The sequence below is a fragment of the Thamnophis elegans genome, chromosome 5 (assembly GCF_009769535.1).
Source record: "Thamnophis elegans isolate rThaEle1 chromosome 5, rThaEle1.pri, whole genome shotgun sequence".
Classification (NCBI taxonomy): domain Eukaryota; kingdom Metazoa; phylum Chordata; class Lepidosauria; order Squamata; family Colubridae; genus Thamnophis; species Thamnophis elegans.
In genome coordinates this window covers 16,808,210-16,825,373 of record NC_045545.1, presented here as the reverse complement: position 1 = coordinate 16,825,373, position 17,164 = coordinate 16,808,210, and the positions used below count along the sequence as shown (strand labels likewise).

At 39.5% G+C, this 17,164-nt stretch overlaps 1 protein-coding gene across 1 annotated transcript in view; it reads right to left on the bottom strand.

The window, feature by feature from the left end:
• The window catches only part of TTLL7 (tubulin tyrosine ligase like 7), a 75,697-nt gene that overhangs the window by 40,875 nt on the left and 17,658 nt on the right, over positions 1-17,164 (bottom strand). The window contains exons 6-13 of the mRNA XM_032217373.1: positions 14,926-14,993; positions 10,030-10,188; positions 9,173-9,389; positions 8,173-8,337; positions 7,547-7,705; positions 1,407-1,501; positions 234-381; positions 59-132 (exon numbers count right to left, since the gene is read on the bottom strand). Of these exons, the coding sequence (XP_032073264.1) occupies positions 59-132; positions 234-381; positions 1,407-1,501; positions 7,547-7,705; positions 8,173-8,337; positions 9,173-9,389; positions 10,030-10,188; positions 14,926-14,993 (1,085 nt within the window). The remainder of the gene's footprint in view (positions 1-58; positions 133-233; positions 382-1,406; positions 1,502-7,546; positions 7,706-8,172; positions 8,338-9,172; positions 9,390-10,029; positions 10,189-14,925; positions 14,994-17,164) is intronic.

Sequence of the window (17,164 nt, the reverse complement as noted above, 5' to 3'; positions counted from 1 at the left end):
TAAATCAAATGAATCCAAGATATACTTTGAATTAGGAATCTAGGGATTACATAGTTACCTATAATTTCCCATGTGCCTGTTTTCATGCTCTTCTTTGGAGATCTGCCTGCGTACTTGTGCAAGTCTCTCTTTCTGGAAGCCAAGAACATGTGGAAATGACTGAACATACCACTAGAGAAAAAGGTAGAAAACATGGCTCCTTCATTTATATATACATAGATGGTTTAAATTACCAGTTCTTCTCTCCTCCTTTCTAGGGAACGTCGTTGCTTTTCCCAGTCAGAAGATATAGGTGACAGCCTTTTCATTGACCCTTGGCCATACAGTCTCTTCTGAGCTTCTGCTTTTTGCTTGGCTAAATTTTTTCTTTTATCGCTTGTCCTGAAAAGAAAATACTTGAAAGGATCAACAAAAGCCAACCAAGTGGGGTTTTCAGCTTTTTCGGCACAATGATGTCAGAGTCCAGGGCTATCTTTATTTGCTAATGAATGGCAAGCTCGCTTTTTTTCCCCCATACCTACCAACCTCCCCGATGGAGAGGACAAATACTTCAGTTTGCTATGGTTGCAGAAATAGAGGTCGCCCATTTACTTCCTTTTCCTACCTGGAAGCTATTCCAAGATACCGTTTCTGTTTTCATCTACCTGCACTGGCAAGCCAATGAGTGCTTGGTACTGACAAGCTACAATGGTGGTGGGAAAGTTGTTACTACTACAACCGCTCTCCCCAGGATGGAGCAGATGGCTGCTATCTCTGTCAGCCAGACAATGAACTATTAGAAATACTATAGGTTCTCCACAGAAACAATCCTCCTCAGTTGGTTATTAACGTCAGGCCAGGATAGGATGGTGAACACTTGGCAATTGCCAGATCCTGCTGCTTTCAGATGCTTCACCTGGTAATACCGTAACAACTAATTCCTCCTAAAGACGCTGGACAGATGGTACCAAACAAGATATTGGAATTCCTACCATCAACTAGATCAGAGGAATACACAATGTCCTCAGAGGCCTCATTTATAATAAGCTGTTTAAAAAGAAATCCTATAGCTCTAGGCATTTTCATACTCAACGACAACATGCATAGATACACACAGTAGTACCAGTCTCATTATAATCTTCTTAATCTGATCAAATGGACAACAGACACACAAACATGTCCTTCTTATGCCTCAAGAAACTACTTCATAAAAATCTGGACAGACCAATATAGTTCTTGGATCAAACTAGGATTTAACTTACTCTTTTCTAATAATGACAAAGATTGTATTATATTTGGATTAAATACTCAGAGGCAAAGGGTTTAACTTAAATTGTATGAAAACATTTTTTGGAAAATATGGTAAATTTAACTCTATTTCTTTTATAACCAAAATAAATAATGATAACTGACCTATGCATATTTACCTTATATTGAGAAGCTGTAACGCATTCAAAAGGACACCTTTTTTCACATCATAATCAATTTTCTGGTCAGTACCAAAGCTGGGGGCTCGATTAATCTGAGAAAATGAAAAAAAAAAGGGCAGAACATTTTCAGGAATGTTAAATACAAATCACAGTATGTACAAAACATTCCATCACTCACATGTATGCATGTATTACAGACCAAACTTTCAAGATCCTTACTTGCAAATGTTCCAAATAATCATATTTTGCTACAAATCCTCTTATTTGTAAAGGAGATAATATTTACACAAATACTACAAATTTGTAGTAGGCATATGAAATTTCCAAAATAATGAATTACATTTAAAATGTGTTTACTTTGCCTGTATTATTTACCTATGCTATTATAATTGGAGCATGAACACTTAATCACAGGTAGAGAAAGAGTAAATGTTTGCGCTATGCAGTGTAACACATTTTAATTCATATTTCAAAATGTTTAATGATTTGTATTATTAAATTTTAATTTTTACATAAAACTAATATTGTAAAGCTATTAAAACAAAAAAAAATCTGAAAAGCAGGGGAACATATGTGTATATAGAAGTTTATTAGTACTTTGTAGAACAAAGATGATATATGAGGATATTATTGTTTCTAACAGAAAAATTGAGAAAAATTAAGGTTGAAAAATATAGAATTAGTTACATTTCACTGTTCTTCCCAATAAGATCAAAGTTGGGGATTCATGGCCCTTTTAGAGGATGATTAAGCTGAGCCGAAAAGAGGTGTCAAATACATTGAGTTCCTTTGCACTCACAAGAAATCTAAGTCCAGCCCACCTTGAATTCCTTTGACTCTTATCTACCACCAACTAGCTTTAACCATTAATAGTTCAGATTCTTGCAAAGAGCTTTGGCATACAATAATAAACCTATACATTCATTTGAACTGTTTGGAGTCCCAATTTCCTACACTTAATAGTCCTCCAATGCTATATCTAGCAGCTCAGGCAGCATGGCCAGTTGTGAGGGACACTTGAAATTGTAGTGTAATAACAGGGTGAACCACAGAGTCCCCATCCATGCTACAAAATATTTCGCAGAATAAATCTGAACTCCATGCTATTTAAAATCACTGAATGTAAGCTATCATATATACTGTATGGGAGCCTATTTCAACAGCCAATCAACAAAATTTGATAGAATTAGCTAATAATAGACCAATCAATTATTTCTGCAGTAGACTACAGTTAATAATGCTGCTCTACTCAATGAGTGCACCACAATGATGGATTGGGTGCTGTTCAATATCTTGGGGACTATAGGAATTAGTACATTTATGTGGAGTTGGAAATTATCTTCCTCTTGCAATATCAAGCCAGCAGTCACACAAATTCATTGTAAAAGTTTTGCTAGTGACATTTTCTCAAACTGCAAAAACACTGTTATATTTTGATATTTGAATCTGGATTCCCCTGATTATAGGAGGTATCAAAAACTAGACAAAATGCTCCACAAAACCTAGAAGTTCTCTACTTTTGATCTCGTGCTTTTGTTGCTTAATATAATGGTCCTAGGTTTCTGCAAACCAAATATGTATTCTGACAGAAAATAATAATTACAATGCACTCTCCTCTCTAACCAACAGGAAAAAAAGATGTTAAGCCATAACCCTCAGTTCTCACAAATACTAAGCTGCTTAAAAATTTATCTCCCACAGTTGGGGATAAGACAAAACGTGCTACATTGTTATTCTAAAAATATTTTAAGTATACTTTGCTAAAGTATCACTCTATTGACTGTATTGCCTATGACTGTTCAGAGTTGTAGGCCAGCAATATTGGGGTGTAAGAGTTTTATTTATTTTTCTTTATTTGTTTTGTCAAGCATGTATAAGATAATAGATATAAGTATATAAAAGATTATGAACACATGAAATGGATACGAATAAATTGGGTTATTAGGACAGGGACAGTAGGCATGTTGGTGCACTTATGCATGCCCCTTACAGTCCTCTTAGGAATGGGGTGAGGTCAACAGTAGACAGTCTAAGGTTAAAGTTGTGGAGGTTTGGGGAAGAAACCACTGAGTTAGGTAATGCATTCTAGGCATTGACCACTCTGCTGCGGAAATCGTATTTTCTGCAATCGGGTTTGGTACAGTTTACATTGTTTGTATCTATTGTGTGCTTGTGTATTGTTGTGGTTGAAGCTGAAGTAGTCATTGACAGGTAGAACATTGTAGTAGATAACTTTATGTACTATGCTTAGGTCAGACCGAAAGCGACGTAGTTTTAAATTGTCTAAGCCCAAAATTTCAAATCTGATGGCATAAGGTATTCTGTTGCAAGCAGTGGAGTGGAGGACTCTTCTCGTGAAATACCTCTGAACTCGCTCAATTGTGTTAATGTCCAATATGCAGTGCAAGTTCCAGACAGATGAACTATATTCGAGAATTGGTCTAGCAAATGTTTTGTATACTCTGGTTAGTAGCACAGTGTTACCAGAGAAAAAGCTAGGCAGGATTAGGTTAACAACTCTTAATGCCTTTTTGGCAATGTTGTTACAGTGGGCTCCAGCACTTAGATCATTAGAGATGAGTACTCCAAGTTCCTTGAAAGAATGGGGGTCGTCTACGAGGTCATATCTGCCCAGCTTATATTTTGTGTTCTGATTTTTTTTGCCAATGTGTAAGACAGAGCATTTGTTGGTTGAGATCAGAAAAAGTATGAAAGGATTTATTAAGATAGTTTTAATCATTTAGGCATTTAAAATCAAAACTAATATTTTAAACTGGACTCCAAAACAAATTCTTAATCAATGAACATTACATTTCTATCTTCTTCTTTACTGGCTTCATTTAACTGTAAGCATCTACCGTGTTTCCCCGAAAATACAACATGTCCTGAAACTAAAGCCTTGCCACATTTTTCGGGTGGGCAAAAATCTAAGCCCCCCCCCCCCCCCGAAAATAAGCCAGACAAAGTCTTCCGGCAGCCTGCTCATAACCATAGAGCACACTCCTAGAGCGGCCGCTGCTGGAAGAATCGGAAGCTGAGTTCCGGAGTTTGGGAGCCGGAGAAGAAGTTTTGCTTGGAGCTCGGCGGCTGCTGCAAGGACAGCTGGCCAAGGGCATGGTGAGGCTGGGAGGCATGCAAGCTGGGGGCGGAGCAGGCACTCACACAACCCCTCTCCAGCCGGGCAGAGCTCCATGCACTGACCTAGGGGGTATCCCGAATGTGCCAAGCTGCGGGAGCTATGGGGCAGGCAGAGCACCACATGGCTTGGTGCCTTAGGGACACTCCCTAGGTCAGTGAATGGTGCTCTGTCAGGATGGAGAGGGGGTTTGCCAGGTGGCTGCTTGTGAGCATGGTCACCTCATGGTTGCAACCCCCTTGCAAGGGAGCAGCCGCCCGGCAACCCCAAAACAATAAGCCTTCCACCTCTAATAAGCCCAAGCCATATTTTGTGGGTCAAAAAAATGTAAGACCCTGTCGTATTTTAGGGGAAACACGGTACAGTCTGGAAAACTTGTATTATCAATAAACAAACGGCTGTATATTATAACTTCTCAAGTTGCTGTAACACCAAACTGAAAAAAATCGTTCCTAGCTACAGCTACTATACCATCACCTAAGAATAAGCCTCAATCTAAAATCTTTCCTAACTATAGTTTTCTTCTTTTATCCACTTCCCCAAAACACCTCCTTATTTCCAACCACCTGGTTGTATTTTCCCAATCTTTTTACCTGGGAACCTTACTCATTCTCTTGAACAGCATTCTTTTCTGACAACTATGCCCTACTACGCAGCTTTACAGTTGTTATTGAGATGTGTTAAAACTGCAGATCCCTTAATTCTGTATTCAACATTGACTAGAGATCCTGAAAGTAATGGTCAACACATCTGATAGAGGAGAATTACTTTCAAGCACATTAACCTATCTGTAACTTATTTACATTATTATTTAAATTTCTTGGAATTTAAAGGCAGTTGAAGAAGTACCTGACAGTAACAGGGTCATCTGAAGAAACAGAGTCTGTTCAACATGGAGCTCTCTCTCTATTCATATATTATTGATTGCAAATGCTAATACAACATTATCCAGACAAATTAAAGATGAAACAAAATAGACAAGATTACTTTATTTGGAATAGAGTACTTCATGTTTTATCCACTAGATGGTGTAAAATACTTGTAAGATGACATACAAGCTTCTGCTAGAGGAAAAACTATGTGAGCATAGGTAGAGAAAAGAGGTCCTGATTCATGGTTCAAACATGCAACTAATATTGTCCCTATCATGTTGTATCTGATAATATTTTATGGTACATTTCTAAAAATATCAGCCTTGATCTAAAAAGCTACTAGTTAACTGCAGGATAGATAAATAACAGGTGTCATCATAATCATTGTCATAAATATCATCCCAAATTACTCCCCCGCAGGATGAAACCCTGCTTTTTCCTAGGGAGAAGAGAAGTTGACTGGCTCAAAATCAATCAGTTGCCTTCATGCCTAAGGCAGGAGTGGAACCCATGGTCTCCCAGCTTCTAGATCAGGGTCTTTAACCACCACACAACAAAATATTGTATCATAGGTTGTGTATACATACGGGTCGTGGTGGCTAAGATGCTGAGCTTATTGATCAGAAGGTCGGCAGTTCAGTGGTTCAAATCCCTAATGCCGTATAACGGGGTGAGCTCCCGTTACTTGTCTCCGCTTCTGCCAACCTAGCAGTTTGAAAGCACATTAAAAAATGCAAGTAGAAAAATAGGGACCACTTTGGTGGGAAAGCTCCATGCATCTTCGCCGTTGAGTCATGCCGGCAACATGACCACTGAGATGTTTTCCAACAGCACTCGCTCTTCCGCTTAGAAACAGAGATGAGCACTGCCCCTAGAGTAGGAAACGACTAGCATGCATGTGCGGGGGAATCTTTACCTTTACCTTATACATACATGTTCATTTATTAATGTGTGTATGTACAGTGTATGTATTTTCAGGAGCCTTATTTGATTGCACAGCTCACTTCAAGTCATCTTAATTCTATTTTTTAATGTGTAATATATAAACCAGTGATTAGATAAAGGTAAAGGTTTCCCCTGTCCAGTCATGTCCAACTCTAAGGAGCAGTGCTCATCTTCATTTCTGAGGGACCAAGCATTGTCCAAAGACATTTCTGTGGTCATGTGGCCAGCATAACTATATGCCAAGGCACACGGAACATTGTTACCTTTCCACCAAAGTGGTACCTCTTCATCTACTCATATTTGCATGCTTTAGAGCAGTGTTTTTCAACCTTTTTTGTGCAAAGGCACACTTTTTTCATGAAAAAAATCACGAGGCACACCACCATTAGAAAATGTTAAAAAAAAATTTAAAAAACTTGCATATATCTTTTTTCCCCCCACATTAGGTTGGCAGTATAGTTACCCCCACATTAGGTTGTAATTCCCCCACATTAGGTCCAGTATAGTCCCCCACATTAGGTGCAGTATAGTTCCCCCACAGACATACAGCCTTCAGCCATACAGTGTATTACTGAAGGCTGTGTACTGCCCCACTTCGGTGCTCGGAACACCGAAGGAGACGCGCCGCTGGTAACACTTACCAAGTTGACAGCACGCATTCTCCTCACTGCTCTGGTCCTCCGCGATTGTTGCTATGGGCGGAAGCATGGGACATCAGTGACGTCCCTGCATGCGCTACCTCCCGGCGGTCCCCGCGTTTTTAAAGTAAACGCGGGGCCGCAGGGACTTAATAGAGGCATCCCTGTGTCCCGAAAGCAACTTTCGGGACACAGAGATGTCCCGAGGCAAAAACACCCGGCGGGTGTTTTTCCCACGGCACACCTTACACTATGTCACGGCACACTAGTGTGCCGTGGCACAGTGGTTGAAAAACACTGCTTTAGAGAATTGCTAGGTTGGCAGGAGCTAGGACAATAGGAGCTCACGTGATGCTCAAGTTTCAAATCCGGGCTGTCTGCTTTTCAGCTGACAAGCTCAGAACTTTAACTGCTGAGCCATCGCACCCACTTCTAATGGTTAGATAGGAACATCTGGTTTTTAATTCCGCAATAGTACTGAGTGGCATACCAGTTGTGATTTTTTAACCTTTATATATTTATTGAAATTATTGCAAAGCTGCTCACCTCTAGTAGCCAAGGCTTGAGTTTCTTGTCCAGCAGAATATCAAATCCCAGAACTTCAAAGCAAACGCTGTCACTTCCAGGAGATTGCCCTGGTCTACACATACGATAAGCATGAAGGACATGTGGCTCTGCTACTATAAGTGTCTTCACCACTAACTCCTGGGAGATTGTGTAAAAGGTAAGGACAGCAGAGTAGCATCATTATTGTGTTTATTTGACAGTTACAGAAAAACATTCCATTAAACAGCGAAATACGATAAGAGACTAACAAAATAAGAATTGATTGTTGGCTGTGCACTAAATCACAAAAAATCCAGGGGAAATAATATTTAGGATCTAATCAGGACCGCCAAATGATTCTAATAATTTGTTCAAAACATTATTTAGTTTCCTGGAAAAAAAATCTGGTATTCTGCCCATTTCCTCTCTTTGACATAATGACAAGATTCTACACATAACAGTTCTGTCTTTTAGTAATTTCACTGTATTAAAAAAAAATTAAATAAGGTCTTCAGTTGCATGCATACAAAATCCATATTACGTCCCAGTCCAAGGGGAACGGTACAGAGCACTGCCATTATGATGACCAAACACAGAACAGCTATTGCATATTAGTTTTCTCTTACTGAAATATCATTCCAGAATTTGGAAACGTCAAGGTGATTTGTTTGCAGAAACTCAGTAAACCACTTTATAGAGCGCTTACTGCCTTTATCTTCTGTTTCATCCCGTTCAAAATGCTCATTGTGCTTATTCACAGAGTAGTTGGTCAGGTGCATATACAACTGGCTCTGAAACAGAAATCAGAATGTGATTCCTGAGGGACAAGTAGGGAAAGAGAGTTTACAGTTCTATTTAAAGAGAGACTTCATGAAGATGAAGCAGTTTTTACATTGCAGAAAAGATACTTTTTTTTTTTAGTTTTTTTTTTTTTAAAGTTAAATAATATGAAATATAACAGAGGAATAAAAATATGCATGATATGGGGAGGAAATCAACCTTGTAGTTTTTTTCCTTGATACAGAATAGTATTTACCTAACTTATGTGTTGTTTATTTATCTAATTTATTTGTTTATTCATCTAATTTTATTAATCTAATAAAATACCAAGGTTGAAAATTCAGGATAGACAAAAGGAAAAACTTATTTAGATGTGCCAAACTGAACTATTCAAATTAGCTAGCATACAAGTTGGTAAAATGAATAAACTGATGAAGTATAATTCTACCTAGTCATGAAATCTGTATAGTGTCTCCAGGATCAAAGACTAAACATAATCCCATGAAGAATTCTAAAAGAAATCAATTTGCTGGACCTGTTTTAAACCAGTGCTTAGGACTGAACATGGAACCAAGATGGCACTGGTCACACATCTATATTGGTTGTACATGAAGTTTGTGGACTCATCCTAGCCTTTTTAGGCCTTTCAGCAGCTTTTGATACCCTCAACCATTGTATTCTTCTGGCTCTCAACTCAACAGAAATTAAAAACAAAGCTAAATATAATCATTCCAAAACAATTTCACTTGTAATCAATACCTAGCTGTTCTCTATTACAATATATACCATAAGTTTGCCCAAGCATATATTGCTGCACTATTTTTATTCACTCAAACCTTTACTTACCATATTGGATTCATTGGGTGGATGATATTTCTCTGTGCCCATTCTCACTAATCCATCATGGTATAAAAATATTTTAAGTGGATCGCATGAAGTTACCAGAATATACACCCTTAAATCAAATTTGTACCCTTCCATAAGGAAGGGCTTGTCAAGGTATTCTTGAACGATGAGGTGGTCCTGGGAATGAAGTTTTTCTGCATTTCTGACAAGGGAGATCCTGATAAAGGGCAAAAAAGAAAAACTGAAAACTTTTCATTCTGAACCATTTATTTAATAAATAAATAATAAATTATTACAGGTAGTCCTCACTTAATGATTATTCATTCAGTAACTGTTCAAACTTACAACAATACTGAATGAATGATAGTTACATCTGTACCTTGCTCTAAAAACCCTTACAGTTTTTAGAGCAACCGGCAGTCAGGTGATTGTGATTAATGAGTTTCCCTGCTAACTTGCCATATGCAAAGTCAATGGGGAATCCAACAGGAAATTGGAAATTGTTGTCATGTGGTGTGCTTGAGGTCCTTGCTTAACGACAGCACTGAGAGTTTCAGAGCTACTGTCATTAAGCAACACAGTCACTTAGGTTTTTGATTTATGACCACATCCCTTAAGGATAGAGTTTCCAGTCCCAATTAGCATTGTTAAGCATGGACTACCTATATATGGAAACAAAACTAACAAATCCAGTCCACTATTTGGAAGGAAATATTTGTTGCCAGCATAATATCAACAGCTTGCTTACTGTCCTTGTTATTAATGAAAGCATTTTTAGAAAGTCAATATCTAATTATAATTCCACTAATATAAACAAGTGTACTCATGTGGAAAAACTGGGTTACCACTGCACCTACCCATGTCCCATGGCCCCATTAGCTGGTTTGACTATAAACGTTTTCTGTCGGCGCTTTCTTTTAAGTTCTTTTACATAGTTCTGGAACTGGGTAAACTCTGCTGGAAAAATCCACGTCCGAGGAATGAAACTATATTCCTGCGGCTGAGACTTGATCATTCTGGGAAAAAAACAGAACCAAAAAAACCAGTGCATTTTCATATCTGTGATTTCAATTTGGATTTAATTCAGTTTAGCAGCAGCAAACTGGACAAAGAAAAACATATCCATATATTGTATACTTAGAAGTTATACAGGTAGTCCACGACTTACCGACCACAACAGAAGCAAAATTTCTGTTACTAAATTAGACGGTGTTAGGCGAGTTTTGCGCCTTTTATAACAGTTCTTGATGCCATTGTTAAGTTAGTAACATGGTTGTTGTGAATCGGGCATTCCCATTGACATTGCTTGTGAAAAGGACACAAAAGGTAAATGACATGACCCCAAAATACTGCAACAGTCATAAATATGAGTCAGCTGCCACGCATCTGAATTTTGATCACATGACCATGGGGAGGGGGGGATGCTGCAAAGGCAGTAAGTGTGAAAAACAACCATAAGTCACTTTTTTCCATGCCGTTGTAACTTTGGTCACCACACAAATGATTGTAAATAAAGGACTATCTGTAGTTTAAGGGCATTTATCCCCAAGTATATTTTGGATTGCCACTGTAATACTTTATTGGAAACCATAACTCAATAGGGCAGGTGCCAAAATTAAGATTATCCAACAGTACATATTACCATTGTAAGATTGAATTTCTGTGTATGTCGTTACTTCAGTAAATCTGCATAATTTCTTTTTGTTCAAAATGTGACTTTCACACTCAGAATCTTTCCCATCAACTGAGATGGAAACATTTAGGAACAAAAGTGTACGTTAAATTGCTTACAATTTATTTGTACACCCTTCTTTTATTGGAGGTGGAGAAATATAAGATTGTTATAAGAATTACCACAGAAATGACAGGTATAAATAAAGTTCTTCATATCCCCAAAGGTTATACTAAAGAAATGTTGATTCAAGTCAGGCACTACTACGATATTCGTCACTTTACAATAAATAGAAAGCAAAGAAAAACAAGAAGGGAACCATAACAACTTTCCTGTCATTCTTTTAATTTGGCTGAGAGATTGTATACAATTACTAATCGCTTATGTGGCTACAAAACTTGCAAAAATGGCCATCTGCAGATCCAGGATTGGAGCCAAGAGTGTCAGGGTCTGTGTACAATAGAGAGCCTGTTACAAAAGCAACTAGCTAATTGTGGGAAAGAACACTTCAAAATGAAAAGAGAAACATCCACAACCATCACGGCAATTTTTATAATTGTGCTTACAATTATTACAGATCCCAACTAATGGCAGTACTGTATTTCAGGATCGTAGAATTGCTTTATTGCCTTGTTTAATTATACACCACCATGATTTTTTTTTTTGATACAGGTAGTCCTCAAGCTACGACTGTAATGGAGCCTGCTCATTATGGTGGTAACTGGTGATGGTCGTAAAACGGTTGGTCACATAACCGACCCAATTTTACGATCTTTTTTTTATGGTGGTCATTAGGTTAGTGAACTAATGGTTGCTATGGGTACAATTTTGCTGGGGGGGGGGAAGGAAATGCAATTTTTCGCAAAAGCATTGTAAAATGCAGTTGTGTGATCACAAGATGCTGTGAACAGCCATTAATGCAGCCTAAATGTCAAGACTGCAAAGGGCAGTCATGTGACCATGAGGGGTAAAATGACTATCAAAACTTTAAATCTAGGTCGTAAGTCACACACACATACACCGCCCCATACGTCTGTCAAGGACTACCTGCACTCTTAACGTCACAAGTATATGCAAACTAAGAGTAGGTCACATTTTCACCCCACTAATTGATCCTGCTAATAGATGACTCGTATCCTAAATAGCTGAAAAATGTGAACTGTATTTGACCTGATAGTAACTTCTTATTGGTCAAAAAGTGATGAACAACATGCCTTGTTTGCTGAAGTAACACTTCAGTACAGGTAGTCCTCGACTTATTTAGTGACCATTCGAAGTTACAACAGCACTGAAAAAGTGTCTTTTCACACTTACAACCGTCACAGCATCCCCATGGTCACATGATCAAAACTCAGATGCTTCCAACTGGGTCATATTTATGACAGTTGCAGAATCCCGGGGTCATGTGATCACCTTTTGCGACCTTCTGACAAGCAAAGTCAATGGGAAAGCCAGATTCACTTAACAACCTTGTTACTACCTTAACTACTACAGCGATTCACTGAACAATTGTGCTAAGAAAAGTCAAAAAAATGAGGCAAAACTCACCTATATATATATATATCAGAAGTGGGTTCCGGATCTGGCATCACCCACATGGACGCAAACAGTGCACACATGTGTCGTACCTGTCTGTGACGCCTCCGCAAGCCTCTGCGACACTCCAGCTGCTTGGCGGAGTGTCACGCAGGTGATGTATGCACCATGCGCGTGCGCGGAAACGGCAAAGGCTTAAAGGACAGGAAAGGAGCTCGGAGGGGCGGGGAGGGCCTCCGGAGCACAGTACCAGAACAGTACCTGGTGCTCCGGGCAGGCTCCGGTACACCCGTACCGGAGCGTACCACCTGCAACCCACCACTGATATCTTCCACAATCTCTTCTTGGGATATCAGCTGAGAATGCTCAGAGATATATGAACAAATTTGAAAGGTGCTATTTTGGGAAGAATGAGCTAGTTTTTCCATTGGGAAACTGTTATGGGATGCTTTATTCATACAACTGAATCTGTTCTCTATTTAGAAAAGTGGGGAGAAATCTCATTAAGCTGCAAAAGTGGCCTAATCGATGAAAGGGATGGGGGGGGGGGGGCAAAAAGAAACCCATTCTACAGAGCCCCTTCTGTTTTTCCAGGAATCTGGAAAACAGACAATTCAAGTATCAAACAAAGAAGCATTCCTGCAGGCTTGTCTTCCCTTGGTTTAAGGCATTAGTAATGCTCAATTAACTTGTTCAAACTCTTTTTGAAATGACAACTAAAGTGGTTAATGTCAGAACATTTTTTTCTGCTCACTGAGCACTGAAAGTATTGATATGAATGCTTCCTATTATTATACTATGTTTTAGGATAGAGAAGCGCAAGCCACAGGCAATGGATTGTATGACTAGCCAGCCTGTTTCTGTACCGTACTGCCTTGCCCAAAGCTCCTGAGATCACACCACTGAAAAGTATTTATGGTTATCCCACCTTTATTATTTATTATAAAACATACCTAATACTCAGTGGTGGGTTCTGGATCCCATTCCAACCGGTACGGATGGAATGGGCCCGGCGTCATTCACATGAATGCACGCAGGACGCATGCATGTGCTGTACCTGCCAGCAATGCCTCCGCAAGCCTATGCGATGCTCTAGCTGCTCAGCGGAGCAGGCGCTGTACGTGCCATGCGCGTGAGCAGAAGCGCTGAAGGCTTTACAGGACAGGAGCTCAGGCAGGCAGGTGGGCCCTCCGGAGCACCATACCAGAACGGTACCCGGCACTCCGGGAAGGCTCCGGTACACCCGTACCGGGACATACCACCTGCAACCCACCACTGCTAATACTCCTTTCTCCTCCCATTTTCTCTATACAATCAATCCTGTGAGGTGAGTCAGGGTGAACAAAAGTGATTGACCCAAAGTCACCAGGCCAACTTTCACACCTAAGAGTGGGACTAGAACACACAATCTCCTAGTTTCTAGCCTGGTGTCTAAACCACTAGACCAAACTGGCTAGCAAAATTGCTGATTTTTCACCTTCACTTTGTTTTTAAAGTAATGTTTCAAATAAATGTATTAAAATCTACTAATCCTAACTTATTTATTATTACTATTTTTTTTAAAAAGGTCACAAAATTTAAGAATGAAGAGTTTTATCACCCGCACAAACATACACCCTATGATTATAGCTCAGAACAGTATAAAGCAGCTTCCTGAGTGTTTAATTATACTTCTCCAATACCCTGGTAAAAAAAAAAAACCTTCTCCGCTACCTTGGTAAACAAAACCAAGGTATTATCTCAGGATAACTATTTTTATGATTGTAAACTTAATTGTTGGGTGCCATCTAGCAACTCTCAGCATAAAGTAAAAATCAAATTAAGTATTCAAATTAAATGCATATAAATATGGATTGCATGTTTATAAGATAGACATATTTGAAGAATTCCTTACAAGAAAAGTTTTTTTTTTCAATTTTTCCAATTTGAAATATTTTTCTGTTGCTTATGAACAAACACAAAGAAAATACAATCAAACTGTCAGGCTTGGATGCCATCTTGAGGCCCACTGTAAAAGATGGCTTCCAAGCCTTACACAAATTGATTAGAAAAGTGACTTTTCCTGGATCAGGCCAAAAAGCCATCTTGTTTGCCATACAGGCTAACTGGAAGCCTTCAAGAAGTTTAAGGCATAAAGCAGAAGTGGGAAACCATGATCCCTTTATGACTTATGGACTTCAACTCCCAGAATTCCTGAGCCATCATGACTGGCTCAGGAATTCTGGGAGCTGAAGTCCACAAACCATAAAAGGGCCATTGTTCCCCACCCAGGCATAAAGCATGCAATTTTCTTGTGTAGTTGCCCCTAAACTCACATCAAATATCATTTATGGCAGTTGCTGGACATAGCTCTTTGGAAGAACCACCAAAGACTGGTAGAGGACCAGCTTATTGTCGACTTTAGGAACTGGATGACATTCAGGAACTTCTAATGACTACTTGGATATCCAGTAAAATAATTTTAAACTTCTATTTAAACTCCTTAACCTGCATTATAACCAACTGTTCTCCATTATTTAAAAAAAAGGGGAAAAAAGCAAATTACTTAGTCATGTTTCGTGCCAAGAAGTCCTTCCTACAGATTTCCCCCATTCCAGGAAAATGGTTGATTCTCTGGTAGAAAAAAAAAACAAAAAACAGAAGACACACATTAGATGGGAATTTCTGATACAAAGCTGATACATATTAAAGCTGAAGATGAGTCAATTACTAAATATGTTCTGAAGCTTCAGACATTTAGTAAATAGTGTATTGACCAGAAATAAGTACAGGTAATGCTCACTAACCAACTTTCTCATTTAGCAACTATTCGAAATTACAATGGTTTAAAAAACAAATAGCTTTGCGTCCAGTCCTCACATTTATGACTGTTGCAACATACCAGTCTTCTGAGCATGCTTTGGGTCAGAGGTGAGCTGCACTTATCTTAACAATCAGTTTGCTGGTTGTGAGTGCATGCTTGCCCACATGCCATCACGCATGCCTGCAACCTTCCATGCATGCGTTTTGCTTGTGCGCATGCGTGCGGCATAAAAAACAAGGCTAAATAGAACAGTATAGCGCCGGAGGGGAGGCAACCGCATGGTGCAACTAACAGTTCGCCCCAACCGGTCCAAACCAGCAGCAGCCCACCAATGTTTTGAGTGCTTTGCAAGCAGCATGCATTTGTAGCCATCAGTGTCCCACAGTCGTGTGATTGACATTCTTGTGCTTCACAGCTTCCAACAAGCAGTTAGAGAATGTGAAAGTAAAATTGCAAAGTCATTAGCATGCGATGTCTTGCTTAATGACCAAATGGGAAGTGATACCGTAAACCCACCATGGTCACACAATCTTCTACTTAGCAATTGCGGAGCTTAATGGCAGACTTGCCAGTCCAAATTGTGGCCACTAAGAGAGGACTCTCTGTATGGGCTTCTTAGCAACCTTACATAGAAAGTGATTAATATAATACAATGTTTCTTGTTTTCTCTTCCAAATTTAGGAATTTGGTCCCAGATCACTGAAATCCTGAACAAACTATCAATTAGGAACACAACGGCTGTTTGTTTCTTACTATTTTAAAAAAGAATCAGATTTGGAGAGAGGGGAGGGAATGCAAAGGAAGTAAGAATATTGCAATATACTAACATGGCAAGTGCTTTGGTTCAGATATCTCACTGGTACAAGTCCCCCATCCAAACAAGGGCAACAACAAAAATTAGATAATGTAGCTAGTAAGTGTAACCCTGAAGAATCATTGGCTTGCTTGAGGCCTCATAAAGTATAAGAATACTTTATTTACTTATGGAATTTATAAGACTGCCCAACTGGGGCAGCCCTTGAAGAGCATTCGGAGACTTCAGCTCGTCCAGAATGCAGCCGCGCGAGCGATTGTGGGTGCACCTTGGTACACCCACGTTACACCTATCCTCCGCGAGCTGCACTGGTTACTGATTGGTCTCCGGATACGCTTTAAGGTGCTAGTCGTCACTTATAAAGCCCTTCATGGTATTGGACCTGGGTACTTGAGAGACCGCCTGCTGCCAATTACCTCCCAAAGACCCATTAGATCACACAGAGTAGGCCTCCTCCGGGTTCCGTCTACCAGCCAATGTCATCTGGCTACTACCCGGGGGAGGGCCTTCTCTGTGGCAGCTCCGGCCCTTTGGAACGAACTCCCCACAGAGATTCAGACCCTCACCTCTCTCCAGGCCTTCCGAAAAGCCATTAAAACCTGGCTGTGTCGGCAGGCCTGGGGTCGATGAGTTCCCTTCCCCTCTCGATTCGTGTGGCTGTTGGTTGTTTTTTAAATGCCTTGTACTTTTGTAGTCTTTGTGTTTTTCCCTTCCCCTCCTTCGGGTTTGTGCGCCGCCCTGAGCCCCGTAGGGAATAGGGCGGCATATAAATAAAATGAAACTCAAACTCAAACTCAAACTCAAAATTTATGATTCTGAATAGTATTTGCAAGGGTGCTGCACTGAGAACCGAATAACAAAGAGAGAAGTATGAGACAACTTGGAAGATCTCCTTGAGAGTAATGATCTGTTCAGGAATAAACTATTACTTTAAGGTAGTCTAGCACATCTAATCAATATAGCCAAGAGATTTTAGCATAAATCTGCATAAGTCTCCAGCAAACTCTATTGATGGTGTCTTTATCTTTGTCCTGCTAGATGGCAGTACCTAGCTAAAATTGGTTATCTCAAACCAGCTACTGGTAAGTACAGTTTGATCACTTAATCAACGTAATTTTAGGGCTGTGGACTAGACAATGAAATAAACCCACATACTCTCAGACGCTA